The 19,910-nt window shown below is 42.7% G+C and overlaps 1 protein-coding gene across 1 annotated transcript; it reads left to right on the top strand.

Annotated features, from left to right (window-relative positions):
* Nucleotides 1–2,363: 2,363 nt before the first annotated feature.
* Nucleotides 2,364–19,568, top strand: RFX7 (regulatory factor X7; the record flags this gene model as incomplete). Its single annotated transcript, XM_082005105.1, has 6 exons — nucleotides 2,364–2,486; nucleotides 8,739–8,855; nucleotides 11,535–11,619; nucleotides 12,296–12,503; nucleotides 15,011–15,306; nucleotides 16,254–19,568. Exons 1-6 carry the CDS (start codon nucleotides 2,377–2,379, stop codon nucleotides 19,566–19,568), a joined length of 4,131 nt encoding a protein of 1,376 aa, XP_081861231.1. The 5' UTR covers nucleotides 2,364–2,376.
* Nucleotides 19,569–19,910: the final 342 nt, after the last annotated feature.

The following is a 19,910-nucleotide window of genomic DNA, read 5'->3' as shown; positions in this document are numbered from 1 at the left end:
AGAGCCACGCAGAAATCAGTGGTCAGCAAATTTCAGGAGTTTGTCAGAGGAAAAAAAGCCCCCAAACGTTGTGGTTTGCTGCAGCTTATAAAAGCGACAAATGCAGTGTCTGTTACCTGGCTGCTGCTGGAAGTGTTTCTCTTGGCTCTGAGAGCGTCAGTCTCGCGCCTGGTGGCCCAGTTCTGTGGAGCAGTTTTGCGGTAGGTTTGGGCAGCAGGGATTAGCGAGCCCTGCGCTCTCGCAGCACCCTTCGCCGGTCGGCACGTCCCGCCGGCCCTCGCCCGAGTCTGGGCTCAGGAAGGTGACCTGGGTGCAAAGCCAGCCGAGGGGAAGTGGGAGCTCAGCTCTCTCTGGTACTGCTGTTCATTTTGTGCCGCCTGAAGCGAGGTGGATCTGGCCATGACCGAGGCGGGTAGGGAGCCCTGCTTCGAAGTGAAGTTTAGGTTTTTAGTTTCTCTGCTCTTTGTTCTGCTCATTGCTGAAGTAAACAGCCAGGTCTCACTACCTGTCAGTCCCGCTCTCTTCTTTTCTCTTCCTTTTGGAAAAGGTTACATTGGCAGTAAGATACCAGTAAAGGAAAAGAGAATCAACTGTAACCCAAAAGCTATATTCTGATTTAAAAAGGGATCAGGGGAGTCTTTGTATTGATGGTGCACCACCTCGTGCATTGCTTCTGCAGCATCTTCCTGAAGGAGAACCTGTTTGCTCCTTGGCTTTGCTCCTGCTGCTGCTGAGCAGGCCTGAGCACATTACCAGAACTGATTTTCCTAGTATTTCTAAATCTGTGTAGCTGGTTTCAGATAACCAAAAGCTAGTTCGTATGTAGCAATCACTGTTTGTGTACACCAGGTAAAACTCTCCCTTGTGTCTGGTCCTCAGCTGGTATCCTCTGGAGGAGGAGTCTGGCATCACTGAGATTCCTGTAAGCTGAATGGCTTGTCTTCGGTACCTGTTCAATAACTGTGATTTCCAAAGGAAACAAAAAAACCCCATATTTATATAGACAGATTTTAAAATGTCTTCGTTGAAGTCTGTGACACTCAACTATTAATATATAGTGGATCATAGGATCAGGTCTGACATCCTGTGTTTTTACAGCATAACTGTTTTTTGATGCTGTGTTCTCAGAGGTGCTTCATTGTGTGTTCTGAGAAGAGATTTTTCATGTTACATGTCTGGTTACAGAAGTGATCTGTTGCTGATGTTTTTCCAGATTCTGCATGTGAATTTTGTAATGGTATGCAAATAAAATAGAAAATCATGTTTTTCGTCCCAGAGTGTTCACAGTGACATTCTTTCACATAAGTAAATTCTGTCTTGTTTTAAATTATATTGTTTAGGAATACACTGTCGGATGACAGTTTTTAGCTGTCTAGCTCAACTTTTATTGTTTGCTTTTTCTTCTCCTGCCCTCACCTTTTTTTTTTTTTTAACCAAAACACCTTTGTTATCTAGCAAGAAGTTGAGAAGTTTACAGATCTAGAGAAACTCTACCTCTACCTTCAGCTGCCTTCGGGTCCCAACAATGGAGACAAAAGGTATGCGTGTGAGTGTGTGTATGTGAGCAGCTCGTAATGAAAACTTGCTTTACTTCCTGCGGCGCTTATCTGCTGAGGAACCATTCATGTGACATGTTTGGTAGCAGAAGCAGCCTTTATTAAATATTAAGGACTCTTTTCCTTGGGATTGTGGGTTTTTAAAATTTTGAATCTTAGTCCATGAATAGCTTGTAAATATAAACCTCCTAAAATGCAAGAGTCATCAGAGAAAGTGTATTGCAGCCTAAGTGTCATCATTCCTTTGCTTTTTATGTAGGAAGTAGTAATACAGCAACACAAATGTGATGGTGGGGAAAAGAAGGAACTACTGGTATTTCTGATAACATCTGTTTGACTAAAGGAAAGTCTAGAAAACCAACCTGCAGATCACATCATGACAAAATTAGGATATGTTCCCAGTAGGATGGTTATAGGCAGACAGGTGCTTACAAGAAGCACTCTGAGCATCTGCTGGGAGAGTTGGGTGCTTCCAAAGGGCAGCTGGCAAACTGGGGAAAAGCTTAGAAGTGGTCAGTAAGGAACGATAAATTTAAGAGGGGAAGTAGGTAAACTGTCACCCATCACTGTTTACTTGTGGCTGTATATCAGTCAAGAAATGGAGTGTGGAGTCTCTTTGTTAAATTGTAGATTTTAAAGAGGGAGATAACTGCTGTCCATGCCTCAAGGAATAGCTAAATATGTGAGATACTGGCCTTTGTTGTCTCTGGTGTCTCTTCACCTGTGTAGGCAGACAATTATTAAGTCTTGTAATTGAGGAAGAGCTATGGAGCAAAGTCTTCATGCGTGCTGCATCTTCTTTACTAGTGATCAGATCTCCATGTCGTCCAGCCGTGCTCAGCAGATGCACGCCTTCTCATGGATACGGAACACCTTGGAAGAGCACCCTGAGACATCCCTTCCCAAGCAGGAGGTTTATGATGAATACAAGTGAGTGCTCCCAGACTGCATCCATGCTTATGGCTTTAGTGAGCATAGATAGTTCTGTGACACTGGCTCTGCAGGTACTCCGCTGATATACATGTACAAGCGCATATAGCAGAACAAGGCCTTATGTGCTACGGTACCTGAGAACATACTAGCTACAGTGAGGCAAACTGTATTCATTATTTCTGCCACTGAAGATAAGATCTGATGTTTAAATTGCGCATTACATATGCTGAAGGAGAGGTACAAGTATTTCTTACTCTTAGTATGAATATTGGCTTTGTTTTGTGGATGATGCGGCCCAGGTAAAAAGCACCAGTTACTATCTCTACAGTACGTCTTGGTCTGCTTGTATACATAATGTATATGACTGCCTTAACGAGGATGAGGGGTTGAATTGTTCCTCCTGGAAATGCAGCTGTTTTGCACATAAGATCTAGCCCATCACACCTTTCTTTCCAGAATAATGCATAAGTGTTGGACCTTCTTGCAGCAAACCTGATTTCTACGGTGGCACAATATATCTGAATATGTATGAAACCAGTAACCAAGGCCACTGTGAGTCTGTGTTGTCAAGTCTCAAAGCCACCACGTAACGAGAAAGCGATTAGAAGCAAGAGAGAGGGAGCTGTCTGGCGGAAGTTGGATTTGAATTCATTTACAGAACGTTCCCTGGGGGGGGACGGGGAATCATCCTCAGCCCAGTTGCCTGAAGATGAATAACAGATTTATGACCTGGTATGAATGTTTCCATAATCTGAACGATTACAGTAGTTTGCAGCGAGCTCAGTCCTTTCACCTCCTAAGTGCCTACAGGATTCATCCCTTAGTAATTGTTATTGCAGCATTGCCTTCTGCGAATACCTCCTTTTAATTAGCTCTCCCTGGTCAGGATTTTTACTCTGAGCTGAAACATGATGACATTCTCTTGCCTGGGGTTGATAAACATGCACACACCTATTTCTGAAGTCTTGCCATTGACTGGAGCGGTGACGCAGCCTGGAAATACAGCCAATGGCACAGACGTGCTGGGGTGGCCAATCCCCGAGCCGCAGCCGCTCGCGCAGACACAGCAACAGCGGCAGCTGCTGCGCGGGAGAGAGATGGAAGCGTTATTCTTAAATATATTTCTTATTAAATAATTTATGGCCTGCTTCAGCAACAAATCTGCTTGGCTTCCATGCTGTGCCAAGCTGCAGATGCCCGGAAAAATCATCATCTACAGATTGTGGAGTGTGAAATTTGGATGGCTTTTGTATGTAGCTGCATCAAGTATTTGTGTATTGTATTTTTTTCCTAACAAAATAAGGGTGGTAAGCAAATATTCAGGAAAATATCAAATGTTTGGAATCTGTTCTTCTTTGAAAGCATCTGTTCTGTTTTTAAAACATTAAATTTCTTTGAATATTTTCATGAGTTATTCTTGTGCACCAAAGGAAGAGTAGTCTTGGAGTGGGAGGTGGGGAACAGGCATAGAAATAGGTAAGAGAGTTAGTTTTGATAAGTCATTTTTCTTTACCTAAGGGTGTTAAGACCTCTCAAAACACACTTCTGCCATATTAACAAGTTACCGCTTCTCTCTTCTATGTGCAAAGATGTGGCATGAGCTCACAGTGAGCAAGCTTATGCACTCTGCACGTGTAAATCAAAGCTACAACGCTTCAGAAGAGTGCCACATCATACTAGCATCTCAATTCCTGCCATAAATTTTGGTCAAAATAAATCTCTCAAAACTATTGGGCTTCTGCATCACCTTTCATGTGGTTTTTTGTGTTTGTTTTTTTTTTTCCTATGAAGAGGGAAAAACAAACCTGCACTCCACACAAGTCCACCATTGGCAAGTATTGATAGTGTTACCAGCTCCTCCATGTTTCAGAAGCCTTCTCTCGCTGAGCTTATTCATACAGTGCGTCATCTTAGTTTCTTACTCTTCTATTTAATTGTGAATTCACATTGCTATGAAAGTGAACGGGTTCATCTCCCTTTTGCAAGGGATAAAACAAATGACAAATGCATCACAGTATAAGGCAGTAGCACTTGGGAAGGTTGAGAGCTTGCAGCTGAATTTCAGAAGGGAGGTAGACAAGACCTAGTTCACCTCTCTTGATGCTGTGATGCTGCTTGCACTGACAGAATATATTGGGCTGTAATAAGCTGTGTTTCTTTTGGTCCCACACAGTTCTTCTGCCAGCTTCCTCTGGGAGCTATGGGGAATACAGTCTGGAAAATATGGGAATTCAGGGGGAGCTGCCTAACATGTTACCTAGCCTGCAGAGAATAGGTGCTGCTTCCCACCAAATCCTTTCAATGTTTTCTTGTAAGTCACTTGGGTGACTTGTAAGTTACTTGGGTATCTTCTCCCTGTTAGTAAACACCCTTATGGAGGCAGCCAGGTGTAGATTCAGCTGAGTTTAGAGAATTAGGATTTTGAGTCTAAGTGCAGTCTTGCAGAACTTAACGCAGACAAAATCGTTATTTGCCCACAAAATGATTTGTTGAGCCTTCAGTAAACACTTGGGTCCTCTTATTTTGCTTCTACTACAGTGACACAAGGAAAGCAAGTCATTCATATTCAAGTTTGGTGCCCTGAAGATTCGCTTGATATGCTTAATATACGTTAGGAGGTCTTTGAGTCAGTCCGTATCTCTTTCCTTTAGTCTGTAAATGATTAATCCTTGCTTTACTGGCTGCTGGGCCACTTGATGCCACCTGACGCATAGATTACGTGCGCTAAATGTTAAGGATGTTACCCAACAAGTTAAGCGCTGAACATTCTTCTTCTAGCACAGAAGAGGGCAGTAGGTATAGGAGTACCATGTCTGTTAAACAAATAAAAGACACAAGATGCATACCAATAGTGTTTAATAGCACTTAACCAGTGTTTTATGTAAAACTCTCTGATAGGAACAGGATGAGACCTGTTGTGTTGTAAAGTCCAGTCCTCTGTCATAAGCAATTACCTATATATTCCTTTTAAAAGCAGATCAAACTCCATCTAAAGCGGTTGTTTCCCACCTCTGTTGCTGCTCTCGGGAGTCTGACCAGCAATTTAATTTCTCGTATATAGTTTTCAGACATCTGGTTTCCATCCTACCTGGTTTGTAGGACTCATTTCTGCGACAGCATTGTTCATCAGCTTAATGAGAGCGTACCTCTTCCTAAGGTTCTTCGCTGTGACCCATTTTTAGAGACCAGTTGTTTTGCTGGATTGGATAAGCCAAGATCTTTGTGTCATTTCATGCAATAGTTTCTTTATCATTTGCTGTTCATAACGTTTTTTCTGCCCTATGTAAGCTGGGCTGTGTAGCCTGAGTGTCTTCATTGACTTTTTGGATAATCTTTTTTGAGGTTTAATTCAAGTGCACTCCCAGCGTCACTTATGTCTTGAGTACATTTAATTTGAAGATCTTACCGGAGGAAAAAAAAAAAAGCCTTTTCACGTATGGGAGCTCTGTATGAGAGAACATAAGCAGCCACGTGTCCACTGTCATTCCTGTCTCTGTGTAGACCTTCCCTCCCCCATCTGTTTCCCACCCACCCTTCAAATAAGCAAAACGGCTCCTGGGCTTAGCGATGTGCCGAGAGTGCAAGTGGCAGAGAGAAGAGCTTCAGGGAAGAGACTCTTGGTATGTGTTGTCAAGTCAATGAGAGGCCACAGATGGACATGGAGGGTTCTGAGCTGAGCCAGGAGGAGGAGGGGCCGTATGGGATGATCTGTCTGAAAACTGAAATTACATGATGATAGTAATAGCTCAGAAATCACAAGCTTGCAGGAGCTGCCAGTGTGGATGCTAGGGGACCGTACAACTGTATGTTTTGCTGCTAGCAAGTAATTGTCTTGAAACAGATGTGCAAGACTTGAGGAACTGATGATTTTTCCCTTTATTTATTTATTTTCTCCTAGAGGGGGAATAATTTTAACTTCAAAGTTGATTGATTGGTAGGTCCCTAATCCTGTTGTTTTGCTGGCTTATTTTTTTCATTTTGTTTTGCTGACACTGTTGGGTTTCAGTCAAAGATACTGCTGACTGTGGCAGAGAAATTCAGAGTGCCCTCCTTTGTGTGTTAGTTGAGACTTAAAGTCCTATAATCAGCATTGGTAAGTGACAAAGACCCACCTTTTAGGAATTTTCAGAGTAAAGTTAAAATCCATTGGAGCCTGACAAGGTGCAAGGGGGGCAAAAAACCCCACGCACAGAAATCTAGCTATTATATGTAAAGCAATGCCTGATTCCTAAGAGGGTGCTGCGAGGCAGCAGAAGTATTCCTTTGTATTAACTTCAAAGGGGCATATCCAGAGTCCGTGTTCTGTGACTGACAAGCGTTGAAATTAAATATGTGGGTATATAAATTGGATAAAAACCTTCTTGATGTCCCATACAGAAACTAGACTAGCGGCTGACTGTATACCAGGTTGTAGGCAGCGACTCTTGGTCTGGACAGGGCCCAGTAGCTGGGGGAAGCAGGTGCACACAAGCTCTGCAGGGAAATGTCAGAACCAAATGGCATAAAACTTGCTGTTTATCATCATCATCAAAATCATTACATTTGTGGTGGTGCTTTCCAAGTGGAGGTTACCTACATAGAGCCATGGTAAAAGCAGCAGATACTTGGAATCATAGAATAATTTGGGCTGGAAGGGGCCTTCAAAAGTTAACCCCCCCATCAATGAGCAGGGACATCTTCAACTAGATGCTTTTACTTGCTCTGTAATAACTAGTATTTTTACAGAGAAAATAAATGCAGTGGAAGTATCTCAAGAGATACATACTGCGTTCTATAGAGTTACAGTTTTCAGAGAAGACATTTTGATCGGCCTACATGGATGCAAATGCCATTGCTAATTGTTACGGTTTTTACTAGGTGATGCTGGGAACGAAACATCTGTTTCAGGAGTGCTGCTTTTTCTTTCTTTCTTTATGTGCAGAGATTTGTTTGTATGTATGGACCTGATTAGAGTAGCAGGCAACCTGGTGTATGAAGTTATTGTTTTTCTGCTCTCCTGCTGATGCCCACACAGGGCTGTGTACAGCCACGTCTTTTCAGGGGCAGGTTGGTTTTGTGTATTGCTGGCAGGGCCTCTCACAGGAAAAGAGGTCGTTGCTGTCTGGTGCTGACTGTGACTGTAGGAAATCGGAATGAGAATGCTTTAGTGGTGTGTTTTGGGCCTTAGTCCATTAACATCTGTGAAATACCACAAGACTCTTCAACAAAAGGCAATATGGCATTCATATCTTTTGTGCAGCCTTAAGCACTTGCTGCGTAGGTAAACCTTCCAGAGCAGTTCCTGGATTTCTCTTCTGCTTGGACATGTTTGAGATTTTCCAGAACATTCACGTTTTGCAGGGAAATCAAAGATTCTTGTTCTCTCTTGTACCTCAGGGAGGTATTTTTTTAAAGATCTCGGATGCTGAAACATCTGAATAGATGTTGAAACAAAATTCCTTCTTGCTCTTTTTGAGAACTGAAGTCAGATAAGTGCCATTTTACTAGAATAAGTAAACTTAGCAAAATAATTACCTTTTGGTGCTTTATTCTCCTATATCATCAGGTGGTATACTCAGTCGCACGAAGATCTACATTTGCAGAGGCAGTTGGACTCTGTTAATTTAGGACCGTTAATGAATATAAGGATGCCTATAAATAGGCAGCGCTCATAGTTCAGTAGTGGTACAGTGGTAAGAGGACTAGGTCCTCAGTACCTGTATGTGTTATACTTAAAAAGGTGAATCTGGTTCCCTGGGAAGGTATGTTTTATTAAATTCAGTTCTGTTAAGCTGTATTAAACTGAGATTGTGTGGGCAGAATCTTTCTCGAGACACGGACAAATGTTTTGCCTAATGCCTTTCAAATATTCCTGCAGGACTTCAGGCCTTACCACACACAAGCTATGTGTCTGGCTAGAGCATTGTCTCTGGTTTTATTATGTCCTAAAATAAGTGAATTGGAACATATGCTTCAAACTGAGTTGTGGCGTAAATCTCAACTATGCTCTAGATAATGCCACTACTTGTTATATCTCTGCATGACTTGTCTTTGAACTTGGTAGAGAACAAGGCAAAAACTATGGTATTAATAGCTCTGTTTATACATTTTTAATGCATTCAATTCATTGTGGATAGCTTCATTAATGTTAAATGTGGTTCTAAATATGGATGGGTATAAGTGTTTTCTTTTGAAAACCTTTGATGGAGTCTAGCATGCAGGCTGGCATCTTGTATTTGATTCCATTCACCCTTTCTTTCTCTGTTGCAGGAGCTATTGTGACAATCTTGGCTACCACCCATTAAGTGCTGCTGACTTTGGAAAGATCATGAAAAATGTCTTTCCAAATATGAAGGCCCGTCGTCTCGGCACAAGAGGCAAATCAAAATATCCTTTGCTAGAACGCTTCTCAGTAACTTCTGCACTTGCCGGGAGAACACCTGTTGTTGTGGCTTAACTACCAGCTAAATGTAGAAGTAATGTTAAATAAAAAATGCAGACACTTTCCCAACATTCTTTACAAATTATTAATTGCAGTAGTGTTAGGTTGCAAGATATAACTTCGGAAACAAGTACTTAAATTTAGGTTCTGACAGTTAGTTGTCACAGCAGTGAGGAATCAAAGAAGCTTTATCATTTAGTGCAAAGGGAGATATTGGAATAAAGGAATGGAACTAGCCTTATATATGTGCAGTAACTGGTATTTTATTGGTAGTACAGCTCAGAATTATCAGAACGTTTCTTGCTTTTACATTATACTTGTGTCACCAGTCATTTAAAAGTTAGTTGTAAAGCCAAAGATCCTTCTTAAGCTGTGCTGCAGGTATTTCATAGAACTGCCTCTCCTCAACTGTTAGTGTTGATTGAAAGAGAAGCGTGAACTGGGAAGTCATCACAAAAGCTGACTTCAGACTTGGAAGGCACGATCTGAGGCATGTCCTGCCATCAAAGGCGGAGACAGCTTCCTTCACTGCATGGTGTAGACCTCCTGAGATAGGAAGGACAATTCAGAGCAAGAGCTTCTAGGGTGGGGAGCGCTGTCCCTCTCTCTCGACTGCAGAGTCTTGTTCCCTGTGCCCAAAGTTGGAATCCTCTTCCTTCCCTTCTTCCCTCTGTTAGAGAACTAGTCCATCCCAGAGGGTGTGCAAAAACACTACACCGTTTAATTGTAACTTAATACAAACCTTAAAGTACTTTAAAAACCTGATGTTGTTATAGTGTAACTAGACATAATTGTTACAGGCAGAACTATACACAGTTAGATCTTGGCACGGATTAGTTTATGAACTAATAGGCAGCCACTGTGAAGAATTCAGGCCAAATTCTGTGCAAAAGAGTCTGCTCCTACCACTGTGGTCGTGCTGCTTCAGTGTAGGGGCAAGAAGCTCTACTAGGAAAGAATGCAGTAATCAAGTCTAAAGGCTACAAGGACGTGAATTTTTCTCAGGCTTTTCTGAGACTGAGCTGTATTTTGTCTAGTCTTTAGCACTCTGAGGTGTTACATTAAAAAAAACCAAAAACCTGTTAGTGATTTTCAAAGTCAGCAGTTTTTTCCATCAGCAAGAATTTAGTTGAGAACTATACCTTCCCTTGAGAATCCTTAGAAACTATCGTGAAGTAATGTAATACCTGCTGCCCACTGCATCCGCAGGGGTTGACTCTTGGTCTGTTCTGACGTGCTGGGTGGGCTAAGCAAGGGAGGGAGACCATTAAAAGGCCAAATGGCATCAAGGTGCTTGTAGGCTCTAATTAAAAAAATACTCGAAAGAACTATCAGTAATGATACGGGCTCCCTGTAATACCGGCCTTTGCCAAGGTCTCACTTGAAGCATGCACTTAGAATTAAATGCTAGCGGGCAGCCCAGAATTATTTGTCTTCCATAGAGGGGAAAAAAACCTCCTATGAAGTATTAAATGGAGACGTTATATGTCAGTTAAATTGTTTGATAAAATACAGTGTTGGATTATCTAGTAGTGGAGTCCAAAACTTAGTAGCGATGTTCTGGATAGAGCTAGCGAAGTCTTAAGGAAAAGGTCCTCATAAATGACGGAATTGTACCGTGACCCAGGGGATCTCTTTCAGTTGCTTCCTACATTTCTAATTCAGAATGATTAAACTGTGACCTTATCTCACACTTACCTTAATACATAGGCTCCTTATGTTTATTTTACTGTAATTATGCTCCATCCAGGTTAATGCAAGCAAATGCAAAGTCTGTGCTCTAGGAAAGAGAAATACAGACATATTTACAGAACGTGAAAAATTAGGATTTGTGTGTCACAGAGAAGAGACACACTGTATGTGAACTCACAGAGTAATGCTGTGGACAGGAAAAAAGGCTGATTGGATTTTTAGACCTATAAACAAGTGAGTAAGAGTAACGGAGAGAGTATGTTTTTGTGTACTGATTTGATGAGATCAGTGTAAGAACAAATTGGGTATTTCTGTCCATATTTTTACAGAAGAATTATCATGAGTGGGGAGAGCGCCACAAAATTGTGTGAAATCTTAGGAAGAAATGTCCTCATCAGTCACTTTATCTTGTCATGGGGAACTTCTTCAGTTTGTGGAAGTCCCTTAGGAGAAGGAAGTATCAGGAAATTTAGCAAAAAGAGGCAAAAAAGAAGAACTCAAAAGTAAAACCGAAATTTGGGAACACATTTTTTAATAGTGATTAACTTTTGAAAATGCATTCTCCATCTCATTTTAGGCCTGGTGTAGGAAGGGAGTTTAGTCCAAATTTATGTTAATGGTTTAAATATTAAGTTGCTAATTGAAACTACTTGGTGTGGTTTAGTGGTCCTTCTAAGTCGTCAAATGAAATCCATCACGCCCAGCATCACTTGCTCCTCTGCACAGATGGAGAAGCCCAACGACCTGCCCAAGAACGTGGCCATTTATAGGCTTTTGATTCTGGCTGGCTACGAGACTGTTAATGACAGTGATTCTTAGATCTGTTGTTGTTTGCTTATAAAGCTTATGAGGGGTATCAGAGGATTTAGTACCTTTCCCTCCTATCCCCCACCTAACAAGCAGAGATGATTTAAACCTTAATTCTTGTTCACATATTGCTACAGTGGACTGAGGAAGAAGGCTTTTGTGCATATGCCAACACTGCCAAACCTTGACTTTCATAAAACTGGAGATGGGGTATGATATAGATGTGCTTGGTTATATGTATATATTTCTACAACTTAACATTTATTATGTTGTTTTTCTATCTGAAGTCTTCAAAACAAAGTGAAGACCGGTGTAATTTTTAAGATTTTTCTTTACAATGCTTATATTCTGAATCATTGTTTGATGTTTTTCTGTAAAGCTCAGAACAAATTGCAGTGCTATGAAAAAAACTAATTTGGGAGGTGAAGCAGGCTTCCACAGTTTGCCACCCACAAGCTGTATCTTTTTAACTCTGATTTTGTTTTGGTTTTGCTGTAGGGTTTTGGTTTTTTTTTAAAGTCAATGCTAGGGAAGAGTAACCCCAGTGAAAGAAGCAGTTCCTGGGTGACAGTCGTTGCTGAGTTGACAAGACTCTGGATGCAGGGAGCGTCAATTGTTGGTGGTCCAGATACTAGGATTCTGTCTGCTATTTTCTTCCAGAAATGTCAGCTCCACATAATGCCTTGGGAAACAACCAGTAGCTTAACATTAAGACATTTCATTTTGAATGATACTGATAATGTGATCTCATTCTCCCAATTCAATGAAAAACTGAACATATTCAACTTTTTGTGTGTTTCTGATCATCATTTATTCTCTATTTTTGTTTTCATGCCTTAATGACCCTTAATAATTAAAATAACCTTTCCTCCTTTGTTTATTTTAGTTGGATGGGGCAGAGCCGTCTGGGCAGCTGCAAAGTGCTGATGAGGAAGTTGTCTCGGCGGCCTGCCGGCTTGTTTGTGAATGGGCCCAGAAAGTGCTGAGCCAGCCTTTTGATACAGTCTTGGAATTGGCTCGTTTCCTTGTGAAAAGTCACTATATTGGTACCAAGTCAATGGCAGCTTTAACAGTAATGGCAGGGGCACCAGCAGGTAATGAGATAACTTAATGCTGCATGGATGAAAATAGGGGATCTTTTTTTAAAGTGTAATAACACCTTGGTTTGAGGAAGCACTTTTCTTCAGGGCAAACATGAAACACTGACTCTTTGAGTGTTGAGTATGCATTTATGTGATTTTTAGTCCACATTGCTGCAAATTCCTTTTCTTGCTAGTGGTCTGAGTAAAGAGATCTGAAAATAAGCAGTGGCCTCAGGTTTAGTTTGTGGTTCTCTCATTCCTCCGATGAGGACCCTGGCCTTTTTAAAGCACTTCAGGGCATGTGAGTAATTGTATGAGTTTATGTACTTTGCTAGATCAGGAGATTGGTGCCTGTACAGTGCTGGTTTGTAGACAAACCATTGGTTGTCTTAATTTTCTCTCAAGAGCAGATTTTCTTACAAGCATTTCTGATAATGTCAGATGCACGTCTTCCTGAGATCTTTGATCCGTGTCAGGCAGTACAAGCACGTCAGCTGCAGTTGTTACTGATCACATTAGAAATAAGGGCTTGAGGGGCATTGAGAGGGACAGAAGAGCATTCTCGGGGAGCAGTTGTGTGGCTGAGATTCCAGCACTTGATTTCAAGTCTTCATTGTGGATCGAGGTAATGACAAGAGTTATTTTGTATCTTGCTAATATCAGGTGAATTCCTGTTCTATTCAGTCTCTGGGAACGCTTAACATTCAATGCGGTTGTTTGTATGTCTACTTTTGTGTTCTTTGTTTCCCTCGTCATGCTCAAAATCAGTCACTTAATCATTTAAATTGTAAGGAGGGAAGTGCAGGTGCACAACGTGCCCCCAGACTTCCCTCTTGGGATGTTCTGCCCAAGCCTATCGAGCAAAATGTATTTGGATCAAGGCAAATCCCTTGACTTGAGACAGGCAATTTCAAATGGAAACTGGTGGTCAGGGCTGCAGGTTGGGCTATTCCTCTTGCGGATCATGTTTTCTCCTTCCAGCTTGCTTTCCTTTATTGCAACTTGGAACCGATGGGTGGCAGTGGCAGGTTTTGCTGCCTGTATGCTCCTTTTTTACCGGTTGGTGCTTGGTTTCATTGGTTCTGCTTGTGGTGCTGCTAGAAGGAACGCTAGGTATAGGTACAGCTCTTCCACTTGTAGCTCCTTCCCCTTACTTTCTTCAAGGAAAAGGGCAATTATTTCCAGTGCGTGCCTCTGTGGTTTGGATAGTCATTTCAGGAGAGGTTCTTTTCCAGAATGGCAAATAAAATATTGCCGTTTCTCTTTATCACAAGGAACTACAGTGTCTCTATGCATTAACTGAGGAAAAAGCAAACTTTTACCATCAAGTAAAAATTTGTTCAGTTTTTTTCTTAAATGTTACTTGCCTTCAGTATTCAGCCCACATAGATGACTTGTTTTCTAGTAATGGCAATGTATTTGGGCATTTCACTGCTCTGTGAAGAAGGAAGTATGAAAGTGGAGACGTGTTGCGGTGTTCAAGCTTTCATGGTACATGCAGACTGCTGCTGAGAGGGTGGGCTCCCAGACCACAGTTCCTAAGCATGTACTGGATATCTAAAATCAAATACTTGCCCTAAAATGGTGTCGATTAATTTATAATTAAGAGTTATTTTAAAACCTGTGGAACCTGCAAAGTGTAAATGAAATTATCTTAAAGCATTTTTAGAGGGGCAGTTCAACAGGGTTAGTTTGGTCACTGAGAGAGCATGCTAATCCTCTTGACTATTGATAAACGAAAGATCATAAATATGATTTTCTAAGAGAAATATGTACCAGCTGCACAGATGACACTAACTCCCAGTTCTCCCTGGAAGCACCACTTGCTTGTGATCAGCAAAGGCGTTGTCTCCAGAAAAATGTTCTCCCGTTCTAATTTCCATAGTTCTTTTCACTTTTTCCTTTTTTTTTTTTTTTTCTTTTTTTCCCCTGGACACTACTTTTCTTGCCCTTCTTTCACCCTTATCCCTGATCACACACAGGTTGTGATCCGCTCTGATATTATATTGTGTTTAATGTCTTGGCCATTTCATAATATCATCTGCTCAGAGGCCCTCCTCTGTGACACAGACCCACAGCTTTCTAGAAAGATTTTTCATTTTTAAAGCTGCCCTAGACATTGATAACAAAACAAAAATGCAATAGATGATGAATCTTAAAGGTTCACCTAAAGCATATCCGCTGCCCTCTACTGTCAGTTAATTGAAATGCATTGTTTTTCAGACTTGCTGACACAACAGTTGCAATTTGGGATTACTACAAACAAGATGCTAGTATGTAGTATTTTAGCAGCTAATGCCCAGCTTGTCTAACACTTAGAGTTTTTGGCACAAATGTGAAAATAAAACGAAACGCTGAGTAGATTTGAGCATGAAGTGGATGGGAGCACTTCATGGAGGGAGGACGTGTTCCCAGAATGGTTGTGGAGGTGCCTGCCATGTATTCCGTGTGCTTAGATACAGAAGTGGCACTACAGACAGTTTATGTGTGGTTATAATTCATTCTTCTTTTGTATTCAGGAGTAAAAGGGATTCCTCAGCCCTCAGCTTTTATACCTACTGCTGAAAGTAATTCCTTTCAACCGCAAGTGAAAACTCTGCCATCTCCTGTCGATGCCAAGCAGCAGCTGCAGCGTAAGATCCAGAAGAAACAGCAAGAACAGAAAATGCAGTCTCCTTTGCCAGGAGAGTCTCCAGCGAAGAAAACAGAAGGCACCGCAACCAACGGCGTGACCAGTATATCTAACGGAAGTCCTGCAATTCTGTCTCCTCCGCCTATTGGCATTGTTGTGGCAGCTGTCCCCAGCCCAATACCGGTAATGTCCCCCAGCCATCCTCTAGAGAAACCACCTTATGAAAGAGTTGTAAATTGCCAGTAACTAAGCTGAGGTGTCAGTGGGATAGAGAAACAGTTTCCACTCAAAGACTTGGGTCCCTTGATGCTTTTTCTGTCCCAATGATTCTGTTATACCACATGAGTTACAGGATCGATACAGAGGCAGCAGAATTCTGATCACATAGCATAGGCCAAGTTTGTCTTTGAAGTCCTTGACAGTGGGATTTCAGCTAGCAATAGTTAGGGTTATATGTGAGAAGAATTGCCCTTGAGATGAAGTTTAACCAGATGAGAGAGCTGACACCAGATGTGTGGGTCACTGGCCCCTAATATGGACTCTAAATTGCCTTTCATTGGCCCAGCACATTTAGTGACAGCAACAATTTTATTTTTGCATGAATGTCTCTGGTGTGGAACATCGTTGTCTTTCAGCCACACAACACGGGGCTGGGGGGAAGGTAACTTGGTTTTAAGATGTTGGCTGTGTTGTTGATTTCAATAGGTAAGCCAATTTTTCTGCCTGATAGTGGGTTTGTGTTTAACTTGCTTTTGAAACCTTAACAGTGAGCGATGTTTTGAACACATACTCTCCTCTTTAACCTTTTTATGTCTGTCCCATTTTTGTCCCATGTGGTGAAGGGTTGTATGAGAATGACCCTTTCATTAGCAGAAGAGCAGACTAGTGTGTAGATCAGTGCCTTAAAAGTTGAGGCCACGTACCTGTCTACCAATCCTTAGGCAGACAAACAGAAATTGTCTTGTATATAGTTGAAGAGCTTGTTTTGTTGCAAACTGGCATTCACTGGCTTTGGTGTCTTTAGCTGCGTTGTCCTTGACTTCTGAAATGCTTGGGGATGAGATGTGATCTGTGGGCGTTGGGGACTTTCTTGCTTCATCGCCACACCTTTTCTTTTGCTCTCTCTACAGGTGCCAAGGACCAGGCAGCTGGTGACATCTCCAAGTCCAATGGGATCGTCTGATAGCAAGGTCCTGCCGCTCAACGTTCAGGTGGTCACTCAGCACATGCAATCAGTCAAGCAGTCACCAAAGACTCCCCAGAATGTTCCCGCCAGCCCAGTTGGTGACCGCTCTGCCCGCCATCGCTACCCGCAGATCTTACCGAAGCCAGCAAATACCAGTGCTCTCACCATCCGCTCTCCCACAACGGTGCTCTTTACCAGCAGCCCAATCAAGACTGTTGTGCCAGCTCCACATGTGAATTCCTTAAATGTGGTAAAAATGACAGCAATATCTCTTGCCCCAAGCAGCAGTAGTGTGCCCGTCAAACAGACGCCTTCAGTTAGCAGTAGTGCAGGAGCAGTGGAAGAAGGGAGGACTGGTCCACAGATCAAAAATGGATCTGTTGTTTCACTTCAGTCTCCAGGATCCAAGCCTAGCACTGTTGTAGCTGCGCCTGCAGTCAAGATCAAAATGGAACCAGAAGTATTGCTGGATGAGAACTTGGTACAGGGCCAAGAGAGCTCTGACATGTCTAAATCCATAAAGGCAACCCCTGACCTGCCTCCTGCTCAACTAATTAACTTTGAAGTTGCAACCTTGAAGGTTTCAGCTGATGATGTCATGGAGGCAAAACCAGTTAAGGGCTGTGATCAGGGAGCTGAAGAAGCAGGGACCAAATATAAAACACCATCTAATGAGATCACACCAGCTTCTTCAGCAGGCAATAATCAAAGCACGCTAAAGCTCTCAGTTGCCAGTCAAAACTCATCCAGCACCAGCATCGGTTCACCTCCTACTGGGGAGTCTACGATTAAAGACAAAACATGCACTAAAAGTCCAAGGAAGCGACAACCTTCTACACTTCAGGATTCCCAGGTACCACCTGTAAAGAAACCGCTGGTGGAGCAGCTTTCAGCTGGTAAGGCTGTGGAGAGTCAAAAAGCAAACAGTGTTAAGAAGTCTCCAAAGGTTGGATCGTTAGCTAGCAGTGACAATACAGCAACGCTTGCTCAAGTTCCCAGCAAGGTACCTGTGAAGGTACCTGTACCTTCTGCAGCTGCAGCAAACTTGGCAACAGAACTTTCTTTGAGCACCAACTTAAATACCAGTGATTCTACTTTAGGACAGCAGCTTGCATCAGCGTCATCTCCAGATATAAAAGTAAAATTGGAAGGAAACATGTTTATCATAGAAAATGATTCAAAATCTGATGGCAGCTTTAATCCAAATGCGTGGCACCATATCACCAAAACCTCTGACTTTGCATCTGTGAATTGTGAACAGCAGCAAGATATCGATGTTATGACTCTTGCAGGGCACTCTGGCCCTAGTGACTTACAGGAATCAGCGTGGGAGCCAGTGCAGTGCGAAGGTATACAGCAGGATGCGTACAACCAGCAGTTACAGAGCCAGATTCAGGATGCCTCCTTGGGTCAAATACAAGCACAGTCTTCAAATCAGTTACCTCTGCAGTCTGAGCTGAAAGAGTTTGAACATACAGTCCCTCAGTCAAATGAAAACTTCTTTTCATTTGATGATGACCTTACCCAGGACAGCATTGTGGAGGAGCTGGTGCTCATGGAGGAGCAAATGTCCATGAATAATTCTCATCCTTACAGTGGTTGTCTAGGAATGGCACTTCAGAGTCAGACCACAGCTCAAGGAGCTCCCGTGTCATCTCACCCAGGCAGTGCGCACTTTTACCATTCAATCCATAACAACAGCACTCCGATTCACACTCCCACTCCCACCCCCACCCCAACTCCCACCCCCACCCCAACTCCCACCCCCACTTCGGAAATGATCGCTGGATCTCAGAACATGTCCAGAGAGAGCCCTTGTTCACGGCTGGCTCAGACCACTCCTGTAGACAGTGCTCTAGGAAGCAGCCGGCATACGCCCATTGGCACGCCACATTCGAACTGCAGCAGCAGTGTCCCTCCAAGTCCTGTGGAATGCCGAAACCCGTTTGCATTTACTCCCATCAGCTCCAGCATGGCTTACCACGACGCCAGCATTATATCAAGTAGCCCCGTGAAGCCAATGCAGCGGCCTATGGCTACCCATCCTGACAAAACCAAACTTGAGTGGATGAATAATGGCTACAGTGGCGTTAGCAATTCGTCGGTTGCAAGCCACGGCATCCTTACAAGCTATCAGGAGCTGGTGGAAGACCGCTTCAGGAAACCTCATGCTTTTGCTGTTCCTGGCCAGTCATACCAGTCCCAGCCGCGCCACCATGATACTCACTTTGGTCGCGTGACTCCTGTTTCACCTGTGCAGCACCAGGCAGCCCCTGTCAGTAGTGCCACCAAGCAAGAGGGCTTTGCTGTTCCTGCTCCTTTGGACAACAAAGGAACTGGTTCCTCTGTCAACAACAGTCTGAGATGCCGGAGTGTGAGCCCTGCTGTCCATCGCCAGCGTAATCTCAGTGGAAGCACTGTTTATCCTGTTTCAAATATACCACGCTCTAACCTGACACCTTTTGGAAGTCCAGTGACTCCCGAAGTTCACAATGTATTTGCTAATATCCATGCAGACACGAGTGCCAATAACATAGCACAAAGAAGCCAGTCAGTCCCGTTGACTGTGATGATGCAGACGGCCTTCCCGTCTCTTCAGAAACAAACAAACACTAAAAAAATAACCAATGTGTTGTTAAGCAAACTTGATTCTGATAGCGATGATGCAGTGAGAGGTTTGGGAGTGAACAACATGCCCTCAAATTACACAGCCAGGATGAATCTCACTCAGATTCTAGAGACGTCCGCCGCTTTTCCTAGTGCCAACCCACAAAATATGATCAATTCCAGCGCTTCAGTTTATGAATTCCAAACACCAAATTACCTCACAAAGAACAGCAGCACCGATCGGATCAGTTTTTCTTCTGGAGATAACCAAGCACAATCAGACATCGGAGAGCAGCAATTAGATTTCAGCAGCACTGTAAAAGACCTTTTAGGGGAGGACAGTCTGCCAACAAACCAGCAGCTGGTGAATCAGGTGGCATCAGATCTCAATAACGTTGCATCTGTCTTTCCCAGCGACATCAGGTTGTCTTCCGAGCTCTCAGGCAGCATTAACGATCTGAACACTTTAGACACAAATCTACTGTTTGATCCAGGTCGTCAGCAGGGACAAGACGATGATGCTACACTGGAGGAATTAAAAAATGACCCCTTGTTTCAACAAATTTGCAATGAATCCATTAACTCAATGACTACATCAGGTTTTGAGTGGATGGAGAGTAAGGATCATCCTGCTGTTGAAATGTTGGGTTAATCTTGTTTTATAATATGTATGTAGCACACTGTATCTAAAAGACAGACGTATTGTATTTGTCTTAATGGAAGTGCCTCCTGCAGCAGAAACACTTGCTATGTATTGTGGCATTTTTAAAAAAGTTTGCTGTACCCGTTGCTTATTCTTCAGCAGGGAGAAGGCAGTCTTACCAATTTTAAACAAATCTCTGAAGGTGATGAGCTGTCAAAGAGCCAGTATTAAAATTTGAATTTTCCAGTGTTTCCCATTCAACATTTCTTATTGTAGCAAAAAAAGAAGTGGTTAGTAGCCAGCCAGCAGTGACAGCTGCGGTTGAGGCTTTGAGAGCTCGCAAGTAGGCTT

This window comes from Phaethon aethereus (assembly GCF_964289735.1).
Source record: "Phaethon aethereus genome assembly, chromosome: 12".
Taxonomy (NCBI): domain Eukaryota; kingdom Metazoa; phylum Chordata; class Aves; order Phaethontiformes; family Phaethontidae; genus Phaethon; species Phaethon aethereus.
This window is presented reverse-complemented; position numbering and strand designations above follow the sequence as displayed.